General features: G+C 42.2%; 1 protein-coding gene across 1 annotated transcript in view; it reads left to right on the top strand.

Annotated features, from left to right (window-relative positions):
- The first annotated feature begins 549 nt into the window (after positions 1-549).
- LOC139929890 (transmembrane protein 132C) overlaps positions 550-13,675 on the top strand; it is a 190,800-nt gene continuing 177,674 nt past the window's right edge. The window contains exons 1-3 of the mRNA XM_078285377.1: positions 550-586; positions 1,775-2,193; positions 3,219-3,796. Of these exons, the coding sequence (XP_078141503.1) occupies positions 550-586; positions 1,775-2,193; positions 3,219-3,796 (1,034 nt within the window). The remainder of the gene's footprint in view (positions 587-1,774; positions 2,194-3,218; positions 3,797-13,675) is intronic.

Genomic DNA, 13,675 nt, shown 5'->3' with positions numbered 1-13,675 from the left:
TGAATACAGTTTCAAATATCAATATTACACACACTTATAATGTGTGTATGTAAAAATGTAAGGGTGTAATGAGTCATGGTTTAAGGCAGCTTAATAAACTTAATTTCCCCTCATATTCCATATCATGATGCACCTTACAGTACCATAAGTGCATACATTATTGGTAGCTGCAGTGGGAATCGAACCCCTAACCCTGCTAGTATTAGTACTGTACTCTTTCCATTGAACTATACTGGACCACACTATTCAGCCTTTTGCATTTTAGCATCTAGCTGATGCTCTTATTCAAATAGTTTACAGTGAGTGAACAGGTAGGGGTTCAGTGTCTTGCTCAATGACACTTCAAAAGCCACACAGCTGTTGACTGACTAACATTGTCTCTTGGTGGCCTGGTGGCTCAGTTGGCTGAGGTGCATGCCATGTAAATGTGACGTCCTGGGTTCGGGTCCGGCTTGGGACCTTTGTTGGACTCGGTGGTTCGCATTGGTGGTTAGTCCTTTCTGTGTGGAGTTTGCATGTTATCCCCGTGTTCGCTGGGAGTCCAAAGACATGAAGGTCATGTGGATTGGAGAAATTGTCCATAGGCGTGAGTGTGTTTGATGTAGTATATGATCTAGTATGTATATAATGTAGTATGGTTTATGTAATTGGTATGTTAAGCCCTTTGAGACATGCTTGTGATAAAGGGCTGTATAAATAAACTTGACTTAACTTGACTTTGTCGCATATCATCCCTCTCTCTCTTCCCCCTTTCCTGTCTCTCTCCACTGTACTGTCCAGTAAAGCAGAAATGCCATAAAAATAATTAAAACAAAAAACATTGTCTGCTGGGGGACGGGGGATCAAAACTCCTTCCCATCAGGAGGCGATCTTTCTAACCACCCGTCCTCCTCTGAAATGAGATACAGAACCAAAACCCTGGTAATCCAAGGCTCCAAACTCCCAGTCTCTCTAAAATGCCATAAAAATAATTAAAACAAAAAACATTGTCTGTTGGGGTACGGGGGTGGGGATCGAAACTCCTTCCCATCAGCAGGCGATCTTTCTAACCACCCGTCCTCCTCTGAAATGAGATACAGAACCAAAACCCTGGTAATCCAAGGCTCCAAACTAAAAGTCTCTCTAAAATGCCTGGTAAATACAACAGAAAAAGAATAAAAACATCATGTAAATATATGGAAATACGTTGCCAAAGAGCAATATGTCATTTTTTATATATGCCGGTGTAATACATTTTGAATGGGGATTGAAAAGAAAAAGAAAGAATGTGATGCATTTATGCAGAACGCCATGTGAACTTGAGTCTATCTGCTTGTGTGGCTCAGTATATAGACTGCTGAGAGCGAATGTGTTCACGCTCATTTGTACAGAAACACCATGTACCTTGGCGTATGTTTGCGTCAGCGTGTTGTAATGCATGTGTGAATTTATGTGTATGAGAAAGCTGAGCTATAGATGTTTGTGTGTGTGTGTGTGTGTGTGTGTGTGTGTGTGGTATTTCACAGGTCCATGGGTCTCTGATTCTCTTACACATTATTCATTGACTTGCCCTTACTGGGTAAAATCAAATAGATGTTGCTTTGGATTTCAGTTGAGATTATTTTCTAAATGACAAATTTTAGTCGGTCATTAGCTTAGTTCTCTCCTTTTCTAAAAGGTCATTACTGTAATCCAACTAATATTTTTCTCCCCCCCTCTTCCCATCTCTTTCTGCCTCTCTACCTTCCTCCCTTTCCCTCCTTCCTCTTTCTGTTCTCTCTCTCTCTCTGCTCAGTATCCGACAGTCGAGCCGGAGCAGGAGGCGGTGGACCAGGAGGAGGGTCGGACTTCTCCCAGGCCCGTTTCTCCTCCTCCCTCCCCACCTACCTCCCCGTCCAGTGTCAGCTGAGCGGCGCCGACTCCGCCTACTTTCTGCGGGAAGCCAATCAGGAGGTCATGCGGAACGGCAGCCTATCGTCCCGCACCGAGCCTTTCTTCCTCCACCAGCTGGAACCCGGCAGCGGCGCCCCGCCCCCCCTGCCGTCCGTCAACTGCAGCTACGGCAACCTGAGCGCCGAGCAGCCGATCCCAGTGGAGCTGCTTCAGGGGCCGCCGCCGCATCTCATGCTGACGGCCAATCAGGTGACGCTGAACTGGAAGGTCAAAGGTCACGTGGTGATGCCAAAAGTGGGGTCAACCCGCCCCTGGATACAGGTACTGGAAGTTTTAAGTTTTTCTGTTGTTTTTTTTTTATATTGTTAGTTTTACTCATTAAAAAAAAGCCTTTTATGCCAATCCCACCACTATGTATTGTCAAATCCAAACATAATAAGAGGAATTCAACATATTTCCTAAAAACAGAACAAGCTCTGATTTTTTGTTGTTGACTCAGAGGTTTGGCAACAACTGTGCAAACTGTAAAAATGAAAACATTAAATTCATGCTTTATTGCAAGGAAAGAAATCCTTAGTGCGAACAGACATGAGGTTATCCTGTTGTCAGTTGTGTTACCTTGTTATTTTGTTTAAACATTTCATTCTATTAAAACACATTTTACTGGATGCTATTAAAGATGTGCTCATCAGTGTAAGTGCAGGAACCTTTTATTTCTACAAAGCAAGCTTTTCAAGAATTAGAGTCATTTTTTGTCATTTTGCAAGGTGTTATCAATGGCTTGGCTTGGTGTCAGGGTCCAAAAACAATTTGTCAACATGGTGAATAATGTCAGCTGTCAATTAAAAAAAAGGAAATGTAGAAATACAATGTTTTTGAAGACATCTATGTCTCAGCAGTGGATATAAATATATGTAAAATATGAACATTTACAAAAAATATATATGTATGTATGTAGTATATATTCTGAAAATAAGATGTTTGCAATATATAAAAGATGAGAAAAGTATGAGAATAGGAAGAAAAAGGAAAAAACACCCAACCAAAGAGGTGGTAATGTTGATCCCATTAAAAAACAGGGATATTTTATTTAAATCAGGATACTTTACAATCAAACAGTTCCGTTTGCCAAGCTGTTGTATCGCGTAGATAACAAATAGGCTTTTGGTTTGTCACATGACCACATTCTCTGCTTCTGTATGGCTCAATGAAGCTATGTAATCTATTGGTTGTTACATGCATTGTCTTTACAGAAGGCCATACACATGTACAGACAGTGTTTAGGCATGTTTTGTTTTATACAATGTCTTTCCTTATTTCCTTGTATGTATTGTATTTTTCCCCAGGTACTGTTCTACTTGGCAGGGCGGCGTTGGGACGAGCCTGACCCCCCTCCTCCAGCCCTCCTCCCCTGCATCAGGGCCTTGGCCGTCCGCGACCCCAGCGAAGCAGCACCCTCGGCGGGCTGCCGACTCGTGGGCATCCCCGGGATCTGCGTTGTCCGCCTGGAACTCCCCCCGGCTTGGTTTATTCCCCCACAAGTCAGAAAAAGACCCCCTGAAACGACTTTACCGTCAGTGGACGTGTACTACACAATTGTACCAGTAGAGGGGGCCGGTCAAGAGTGCCCCCCTGTTGTTAACGAACCGTGGAGAGGTCAGAGCGCGAACGCCGGGCCTGTCGGAGGCCTGGGCCTGGGGCTCGGGGGACAGTGGAGCCCCCTAGTGGACGGGGGTCTTCAGGACATGCAGAAAGCGGGTTCTGCGGTCCTGAACCTGGGCCCAGTTTCGGCCAAAGGAGAGAGGCTGAGGCTGGATGAGAATGTGGAGGTTCTGGTGCCGCCAAGTCCGGTTCGGCTCGGGAAGACGGTGGCCTTCGGCGTCTACATGAAGACGAATTCTAATGTGGAACAGTTTACACTAAGGTGGGAACCGAAAGGATTTAATAATAGATTTATTTTATTTGCCTCTGTCTTATTTTGTATTCTGTTCTCTTCTCTTGTCTCACTTTCACTTTCCCTTTGGCTCTCGGCTTCTCTCTGATTCTTTTTTTCTATCATCTCTCCTCATTCCCTCGCTTTCTTGTTTTCGCCCCCTCACTTCCTCTCTCCTTCTCTCTCATCTCTAAACACCGCTGCCTCCCGAGGTTGATGGCTGTCACCTTTGTGTACTCAGCCTCTTTCACGTGCCAGCAATGCAAATTACACCCACATGAATATTCACGACCAATCCGAGAAGAAGAAGAGGGAGGAAAACAGAAAGAAGGAGAAGAAAGAGAGGGAAAGGGTTGGATGAAGATTGAAGGGTTGGGAAGCAGGAGAAAAGAAAAAAAGATAGAAATCTAGCGTAGGTCCTGGTTTCTTAAACTATGGATTGGTACCCAAAATGGGTGACAGGCCTGCTTTTGGAGGTCCCCTACATGGAAGTAGCAATATGTTTTTATGGCCCTGTGTCCCAGGAAACAGATTTCTCATTTGGCTCACAGGCTGAAAATAAGTTTATAACCCCTGATCTAGACTAAGCTTGCTTATCTGCATCCTATCTCTGCCTCATCATTTCCCTGACTTTAGGGATTTCAGGGTGACAAATGACAGATTGTGCAGATTTATCATTCTATCCAAAGAACATCCCAGCACACAACACCGCAGCTGGATATAACATTACCATAACAATGTACATGACTCCTATGAGGTTTGAACTATCGAGGAGATTTTAGAGTGAAACTTTATGCAACTTTGGATAACTTTTGGGGTATTTCCGTCTCACATTCACTCAGACAAAGGAAACCTGACTACAGTTTAAAGGCTTTAACACACGGGAAACAATAATTGGCACATGCCATCCGACGCTTCCTAACACCACGATCACATCTAACCTGTAGTGCATTTATGTTGCTGCAAACAGCAGAGTTTTATGCAGCGCTTTCATCGCAGTACAATGCATCTGCAAAGGAATGATGCGGTGGTAAAGGATTATTTCATATGAAATCAATGAGCTTCCATGTGACAGCAACACATTCACCGCTTTAAGTGTGATCAATGAGTGATTTGATGTTTCTATGGTGCGCTGCAGGCAGGATATTTGAACTGCCAGCAGGACTGATACTTCCAGTGCTGTGTCATATTTTCTGTTCAATGGCCTGTTATACAGTTTTCCTCACATATCTGGAGACCAGCTAGTAGACCAGCTAGACTATACAGTATAATGTAAATATTATGTCCATGTATCTGAACAATTGTATACTTCTAGTTAAATTAAGAGGTTACTTTGCAGTCATATATTACATGGCGTTTTTGGGATTTCATTAATTAGCTTTTCCTCTTCCATGCATTGGATTCTTGTACTTCTCAAACAAGAACATCCTGATTAAAAACTTAAGTCATGTTCTTTTGCCTCATGAAACCTCATGAAAAACCTCATTGTTTCAAGGTGGATTGACACGCCACGTAATGCTTCCAGCGTGCATTGTCCCATCGAAAACAACAGCTACATTTGAAAATGTACGTATATGACATGATTTACGTATATAACATTTCTAGTTAAAAGTGCATGCAAGCTCAGTCGTCCTTCCCTCGATAAATCAAGGTTAAAAACAAAGAAAGAAAGTGACATGACAGACATGGAGAAGAGCTGAGATAAGATGAGATGTGATGTAATGAGATATTCAAATGAGAGCAGATAGGCGGAAATGAGTTGAGTTGAGTTGAGAGGGGAGGGTGAACTGAGATGGCATGTTTAATTTACTTGTTTGCACCGGGATAAAACACAGAAATGAAGTGATTAGAATACAATGATTTAAAAAAAAAACTAATTTGTACCCAAGGGGCTTTGTAAAACGTGCTATTGTGCTGCTGTCTTCTGGTTGTTCTGCAATATTTTGATTTGTTTGAGAAAGAAGAAAAGACAGTCCACATGAAAATTGCTCAAGTAGAGAATGGGGGAGGCGATCGTTGGTAATGGAGTTTCAAATACAACTACAAAACCAACACAAGTGCACTTAAACACTCTTCACTTTCAAATAAAACGGCTTCATTAATCTTATTGTTCTGTTTTGACATTTAACATTTATAAAAGGACATGTTCGGGGGATTTTGAAAGGGAGTATGTATCTATTTGTTTGTTAAAAGGTGCTGGGATAGCAATATTATCAACAATAACACAGTTGTGTGTTGCTTGTCGTACAGTCGTTCCTGAGGTCATTTGAGGAGACTGGTGGGAAAAAACGAATTGGCTAGACTGCACTGCACCTTGTTCCACTACCTGCTGACAACCACAACAACCCCACACACACACACACACACACACACACAGATCGAGGAAAATAAATGCTTCAGAGACACACTGTGCGCACCATTTCTCTTGGCCTTTGGCACGTATACACACATATGTGCACATGCACGCGCGCACACAGAAACACACTCCTCAGAAACACACACTGCACACTATGTCACTGTATCTCTCACATGTGTATATATAAGTTAAGCGCGCACACACACACACACACACACACACACACACACACACACACACACCTACACACATACACACAGAGTGATGAGGTGGCCTCTTTGGTTCCCCCTACAGACACTTTGTCTCTGTCTCAGTTGTACAACACCCCTGCTGTGTGTGCTGTGCTGTGTGTGTGTGTGTGTGTGTGTGTGTGTTTGTGTGTGTGTGTGTGTGTTTGTGTGTGTGTGTGTGTGGTACTGCTACTGAAAGACAGTGGGGAAACAAATCTTCTCTTCTGTGCTATCCTATCCTCTCTTCTGTCGCTCCTCTTTCCTTCCTCCCTTCCTCCATTCTTTTCCTAATTATTGGCTTCTTTCTCTGTATTGCTGCAACTCTCTGACTCTATTCTGTTCTATTCTATTCTATTTGTTTGTCTTATTCTTTTTTACTTTGTTCTGTTCTATGTGATCTCCTCTCCTGTATAAGTGTGTATGTGTGTCCGCATATACACATATACACCCATGTGTGTGTGTGTGTGTGTGTGTGTGTCTCTGTGGGTGTGTGTTTGCATACGTGCATGTGTGTGTGCGCGCTTCTTTGTGTATGCATGCACCTGTGTGTGTGCACGCATCTGTGTGTGTGTGTGTGTGTGTGTCTGAGATGAATGTCTAATAAGCCATAAGTGTGTCGCATCCTTCTCAGTGTCTGGGCACATCTGCATCATCTGTGTGTGTGTGTGTGTGTGTGTGTGTGTGTGTGTCCTGTCTTGAGCTCTTGCCCTCTGCCCTAGCATACAGTCCCATGGATAATCTCCCATGTTAGAAGCACAGTCAGACATGTAATAAGGCTTAAGTGGATCTCATCCCCTTGTGTGTGTGTGTGTGTGATGGACGTTTAATAAGCCATGTGTCTCATCCAACTCTGTGTGTGTGTGTATGTGTATGTGTGTGTGTGCGACATATAATAAGCCTTAAGTGTGCTCCATCACACTGAGGTGATGTGATTATGATAAACTGCTGACGAGATGGAGGGACACGGGCAGAGGAAGGGCGAGAGAGATAGAGAGAGACAGAGAGAGAGAGCGGAGGGGAGAGAGAGGGATGGAAAGAGAGGGAGAGAGGAGAGAGAGAGGAAGGAGAGGAATGGAGGAGGTAGAGAGTGGGTGAGATAAAAGCAGAAAGAGAGAACGGGAGAGAGATGGAAAGAGGTAGAGACAGAGAGGGATAGAGAGAGAGAGAGAGGGAGGGAGGGAGGGAGGGAGGTAGAGAGAAAGACATTCCTCGAAGTGCTTATGTTTGTCTGTTTGAAACTGAGGTATCCACCTTCTGAATAACATGACACCCGCTCTTGCAAAGTGAACAATAGCAAAGCATTAGAACAAATTATGTAACTAGTTAAAAGATAGTAGTTCACTTAAGCTGGTGAAATTGTCGCTCTTTTCCAGACTGGATTCTCTGTAAATTAGAGGTAATGAATGATAAACTTCAGAGAGTGATTATTTTCTAAAATGTGCTATCTAGCATTTTGGGATAGAGCGCTTAAAGTCGAGATGAAATGAAAAATGCCTTTTTAACCCTTTTAGATCACATCCCCGGTCATATTGTGCACCTATATACCAATATATGCCAAAAAAATACAAAAAATCAATTTCTTTGTATTCTTATATCAAAATTCAATCATGTTTTCTTCCTGTAAAACAAAATATGCCGTGTGCTTACGTAAGCATGCCCATAACCAATTTCAACCAATAATATCATGACATCCACCCATCAATCAATCTTCAACTTTTAGCGCACAGAGCAGTTAGCTAGCTAGCAACAGCATGGTAATTCGGTGTGTCTTCGGGTGTTATGACACGCCCACTTTTCAACGTTCAAATCAAATTCCTCCCAACGTTATGTCCCGCCTGTCTTTCCTGTTTCACTCGGAAATACGTCACGATACGGAAGTTAGATACTCTCGAAATGCCGTTTCATCTCGACTTTAAGATGTAAACGTGTGGCTTACTCTTTTAATGGAAACTTGTGTCTGCATTATTTGAAAAAAAACAAAAATGACAAGAACAGTGCTGCTCCAATGTTGTGCCCTGTTAACATGTGTGAATCCAAGCCATTCTCTATAGGAATTTACATAATGCAGCATTTGGCAGCGTTTGGCCCCTGTAGAGCTTCTCCTTCATGCTTTTATTCTCATCACCACTGCAGAAAACTCTTCCTTGAACATAAAACAAAAGAGCCAAATGAATATTTTGTAGCACAAACCTGCTGTCTCTCAGCGGACTAGCTGGAAACACCATCGCTTGTAACTTCCAGCGCTGCAGTAGTTCAGCAAGTATTCAGCAAAAAGTGGGACTTGTCCAGTGGTTAAGCGTGTAGAAGCATTTGGGGTTTGAGTTGGATGCTTTGAATCGGTATTTGGTTGAGCGTTGCAGCATTTTTCAGCACTGGGAATGTTGACAGACCGGGGGTCAGAGAGATTAGTATCTCTCTCATTAAAAAGCTGTCGTCTTGAACTGTGCGCTATCGTTGTTTGGCTAGTTAATTAGCTAGATGATTACTGATGAGAGGATAAATGGTGGGTGTGTGTGTGGGTGTGTGTATGTCTGTGTGTGTGTGTGACAGACAGAGAGAGATGGAGACAGTGATTTTCAAAAAGCAAACAGGTTTCTATCTGTTTTTTTCCCCTCTCTCTCTCTTGCTCTTATTCTCTCTCCATCTGTTTATGGGTGTGTGACCTGTATTATAAGTATCTTGTTTTGTGCCATGTGTATTTGCATTTGACCTGTGTTTTATGTCTCATTCTTTCTTTCTGTGTGTGTGTGTATGCGTGCGCGTGTGCATGCATCTCTGTGTGTGTGTGTGCATGCATCTGTGTTTGTGTGTGTGTGTGTGTGTGGAGGGATTAGTGGGTTTTTCGAAGGATCAGAGAGGAGATGTACTTCTAAGGACCAGCTAGTCATCTCTGGTGGTTACACCGCACACACACACACACACACACACACACACACACACTCTCCCTCTCTGTCTCACACACACACACACACACACACACACACACACACACAAACATTATGCCTTTGTTCCACAAAGCTCTGCCATCGATCTCACCTCAAATGCCCTTACAGCAGCAGGGATGCGAGAATCAATTGTTTGTGTGTGTGTGTGTATGTGTGTGTGTGTCCATGTGTGTAAATGCGTGCATATATGCCTGTATATTTGGTTGTCTCTACATATGATTGCACTTGCGCATGTATTTGTGTGTGTCCCTGTTTATTAGTGTATATGTGGGCTTGCATATGTGTGCATGTGCTTTTGTATTTGTACCTGGCTATTTGTATGTGTTTTACTTGCCTGTGTGTATTGTGTGTGTGTGTGTCTGTGCTTGCATAATGTGTGTCTTTATAAGTGTGTCTTTTTATAAGTGTACATGCGTATCTGTGTGTAAACATGTATATTTGCCTGTGTAAATTTGTTCATACATTCATATCTGTGTGTGTATACATATGTGTGAGTGAGCGTGTGTGTGTATGTGTGTGTGTGTGTGTGTGTGTGTGTGTGTGTGTGTGTGTGATGGTGTAATTCTCCTTCAGAAACACTGTGTGGCTTATCTTTGGCACAATGATTGACTGGGCGGATAAAAGTATAAAAGAGTAAAACAAATCAAGTGGAAAGAATGAAAGGAATCTCTGTGTCCTTTTGACAAGACGCACCACACAGTAGGCTGCAATTATCTGCCAATAACTGGCTTCAAAGCATCTCTCTCCCTCTCTTTCCCCTCTGTGTCCTTGTCATTCTCTCTCTCTGTCTGTGTCAGTGTCTTTGTCTCTCTCTCTATCTCCCCCTGTTTGTGCATTTGTGTTTATCTCATTGTCTGTGTCTCTTGTTCTCTGTCTATTCCTCTCTTTATTTCGGTGTAGGCGATCTGTCACTGCCTTGTCTATCTCAGGTTTTGACCCACCTTCACTCTCTTTGCCTGTTTCTCTCTCTCTCCCTCTCTCTTAAAGGGATTCATCAAGATGTTGTAAGATTGGCCCATTGGTCAACTTACCGGTAAAGCGATGACAACATAGACACCAAAGTCATCCATAGTCCCTGGTAGATCATTTGCTGTGGGGCTCCATGCTAACTCTTTAGCATACACAATGTTGAGTGATAGTAGGCTACTAAAATTATCTCAAAAGTGAGGAAATGAGAACTTGTAGCAGCTGTAAAGCTAAAAGGTAAGTAATCTTAAATAATATGTGATTAAAGCGCATTTTATAGTCAAATGTAATGTAAACATTATCAGAATCAGAATCAGAAATACTTTATTGATCCCTGAGGGGAAATTGGGTTTCGTTGCAGTTGCTCACAGAAATATATATAGGCATAGAGAAATTATAAGAAAAATAGAAATAAGAAAATAAATATAAAAATATGTAGAATATGTGCATTATACTACAATAAAATAAAAATATGTGAAGTATGTGCATTATACTACAATATGTAACAACAATAATATAGAAATAAGAAAAATAAGAAATGTGTGGGTGGGTGTGGGAGAGGAGGAGTAGGAGGAAATCCCTGACCTGGGCCTTTCACTCCTGCTTTTTTCCTTCCCCTTTGTTTTAAATTATTGCACAAAATTATTACCGGAATCGGTATTGCACAGTTTAAAATACAAGTTATAAATTATGGGGTTATTAAGCTGCTGACAGGGGTGAAATAAGTCCAAGGTCCAGTCTATTGACTCAGAGTGTCTGACACTCGGAGGAGTTGAAAAGTTTGATGGCCACAGGCAGGAATGACTTCCTGTGGCGCTCTGTGGTGCATCTCGGTGGAATGAGTCTCGCACTGAATGTACTCCTGTGCTTGACCAGCACGTCATGGAGTGGGTGGGAGACATTGTCCAAGATGACACGTAACTTGGACAGCATCCTCCTCTCTGACGCTGCCGCCAGAGAGTCCAGCTCCACCCCCACAGCGTCACTGGCCTCGCGGATCAGTTTGTTGAGTCTGTTGGCGTCCGCTACCCTCAACCTGCTGCCCCGGCACACAACAGCAGAACAGGAGAGCACCGGCCACCACAGACTCATAAAACATCCTCAGCGTTGTCCGGCAGATGTTGAAGGACCTCAGCCTCCTCAGAAAGTAGAGACGGCTCTGACCCTTCTTGTAGAGGTGTTCATTGTGTGTTATGTGTTCATTTGTGCGTAGCATGTCATTGAATTCCCATACACAGGGTGGCAGTGCTTAAAAAAAAAACATGTTGCACCAAAAGGAAACATAGAAGAAGCGAGGAACAGGAAGCAAGGTAAAAACAAACATGGACGCGACTTTAGCAAAGCAGCTGGAGGAATGGAATGTGTTGGAGCAGTTGGAGGGTGAAGAGTTGGATGCCGTCATGATCGCCCCTATGATCGACCAATCAGAGTGCGCGACTCCGCGTAAGCTTGACGCGAAGTGGAGATTTTTGGGCAACACCTACACAGAGATCCTTTTCAACCCCAAATACACGTCAAATAATGTCAGTTTACATGCAGAGACGCTATTTTCACTTCAAGTATAAAATGCGCTTAAGTCAGTTCTGTGTGGCAAAATTTGCATTAAATATGATACAAAACCAGCTACTCACCTGCTCCCCTGAAATAACAAAAATAAACCTGGCTACATCATCTATATTGAGTCAATGGTACCAGTCACCTACTGTTATTGAACATAGTGTATGCTAAAGTGTTCGCATGGAGCGCAGGGGACACATGGATGATTTTTTATGTCTGTGTCAAATTGACTAATGGGCCAAAAACTTGGTGTATTTCTTTGTTTATCTGTATTAAAGTCGGTGTCTCTCTCTCTTCCTCTGTCTCTTTCTATACTGTATCTGTCTCTCTCTCAATGTCTTTCTTTATCTCTCTCTCAGCGACTTCCCCTCTCCTTGTCTCTGTCATCCTCTCTCTGTTAAGGCAACTTTTATGCATAGTGAGTGTCAGAGATTGCTCTTTTTTTGTCTTTTTTCCCCAAGTCTGTCTATTTTTCTCTCTGTTTCTTCAGGAGCAGCACTCTAAATAATCACCCCAGCCATTAAATTGGACTCAACACAGCATGCACCCATACTCACACATATATCTCTCTCTCCACCTCTAATGCACTCTCGCAGCTTGATTCCTCACAGAAATTTGCTACTTACCTGTTGCTCTAAAATTCACCCATCCCAGAAATGAGAATATGATTGTTCTACTTTATGCAAATTTAGTGAAATACAATGGAGGAGGTGTGTGTGTGTGTGTGTGTGTGTGTGTGTGCATGTGCACGTGGGGTGATTATTGTCCTTAATGCATCTGTCATATTTCCTTTTCAATTTCACATAATGGAATGATCTGTTGTTATCCTTCTTAATTAAGCCATGCAATGAGAAATTAAACAAGCAAGTAAGCCTAAGTAAGAAAGGCTTAGTCAGTCATTAAGTGACTGACTAATGTAGTAAGCCATTTCAGTTTTATGTGACACAGCAATTGTGACTAAGGGACTAAGTGAGCAAGTAAGCACTGCTGAGTAAATAAGAAGTAATTAAATATCGAGGGCTTGGAGCCAAAGGGGCGTAAGTGCGATTTTGGGCGAATATGAGTATTATATATCAATTGAAAGGTCTCAGTGAGATCTTTTCAGTGCCAAAAGGACACAACTGAAATCATGACCCATAAGTTTTAATTAAACAAAAACTGAAAGCCGTAACAGTAAAAGTAGGGTTTTGTTTGCTGCCAAAAGGGCGTAACTGCACTTATGCCCTTTTGACACCAAGCAAAACCCAACTTTTGACACTGAACAAGCATTGTGGGTAGAGGATTCTAACAGCACTTAGGTCAACTCAAACTGCATGCTGATGTAAGTAATGCTAGCATGGCAGCATGATCACATCATTTTTAGTATCCTATTCATATCCTAATTAATATTCTAGGTCAATATTAGATGAATGTAAATATGTTAATATTCCCATGAAATACTTAGGCCTATAGATTCAAAATGTTATTTTATAATGTTAGGAGTGTGAACTGGTCAAGATGAGCTCTGATAGTAAGGCTGCTGGTAGCTGAAGTTATCCCTCAGTGTTATGAGGAGTTTTACAGGTCTTTGAATGTGTCCCAGGACACATCAATAAGTGATGTGTCCTGGGACACATACAAAAATGTATTATACTAGCAAAAGAAAAAAAAAGTAGTAGTTTAGAATCAAAAGTAGTTTCTTATGTCTATAGAGGCTTATTAAAAAGGTTTATTACAAGTTTTTAACAGAAAAAATGTATCAATCAATTTGATATGATCCATGTAGCCTACAATTTTAAAGGCCTTGGTGAAAGTTGCTGAGCATTACTTCAAGATA

Source organism: Centroberyx gerrardi, chromosome 8, assembly GCF_048128805.1.
Source record: "Centroberyx gerrardi isolate f3 chromosome 8, fCenGer3.hap1.cur.20231027, whole genome shotgun sequence".
Lineage (NCBI taxonomy): Eukaryota > Metazoa > Chordata > Actinopteri > Beryciformes > Berycidae > Centroberyx > Centroberyx gerrardi.
The sequence above is the reverse complement of the archived record's forward strand: the minus strand, read 5'-3'. Positions and strand labels throughout refer to the sequence as shown.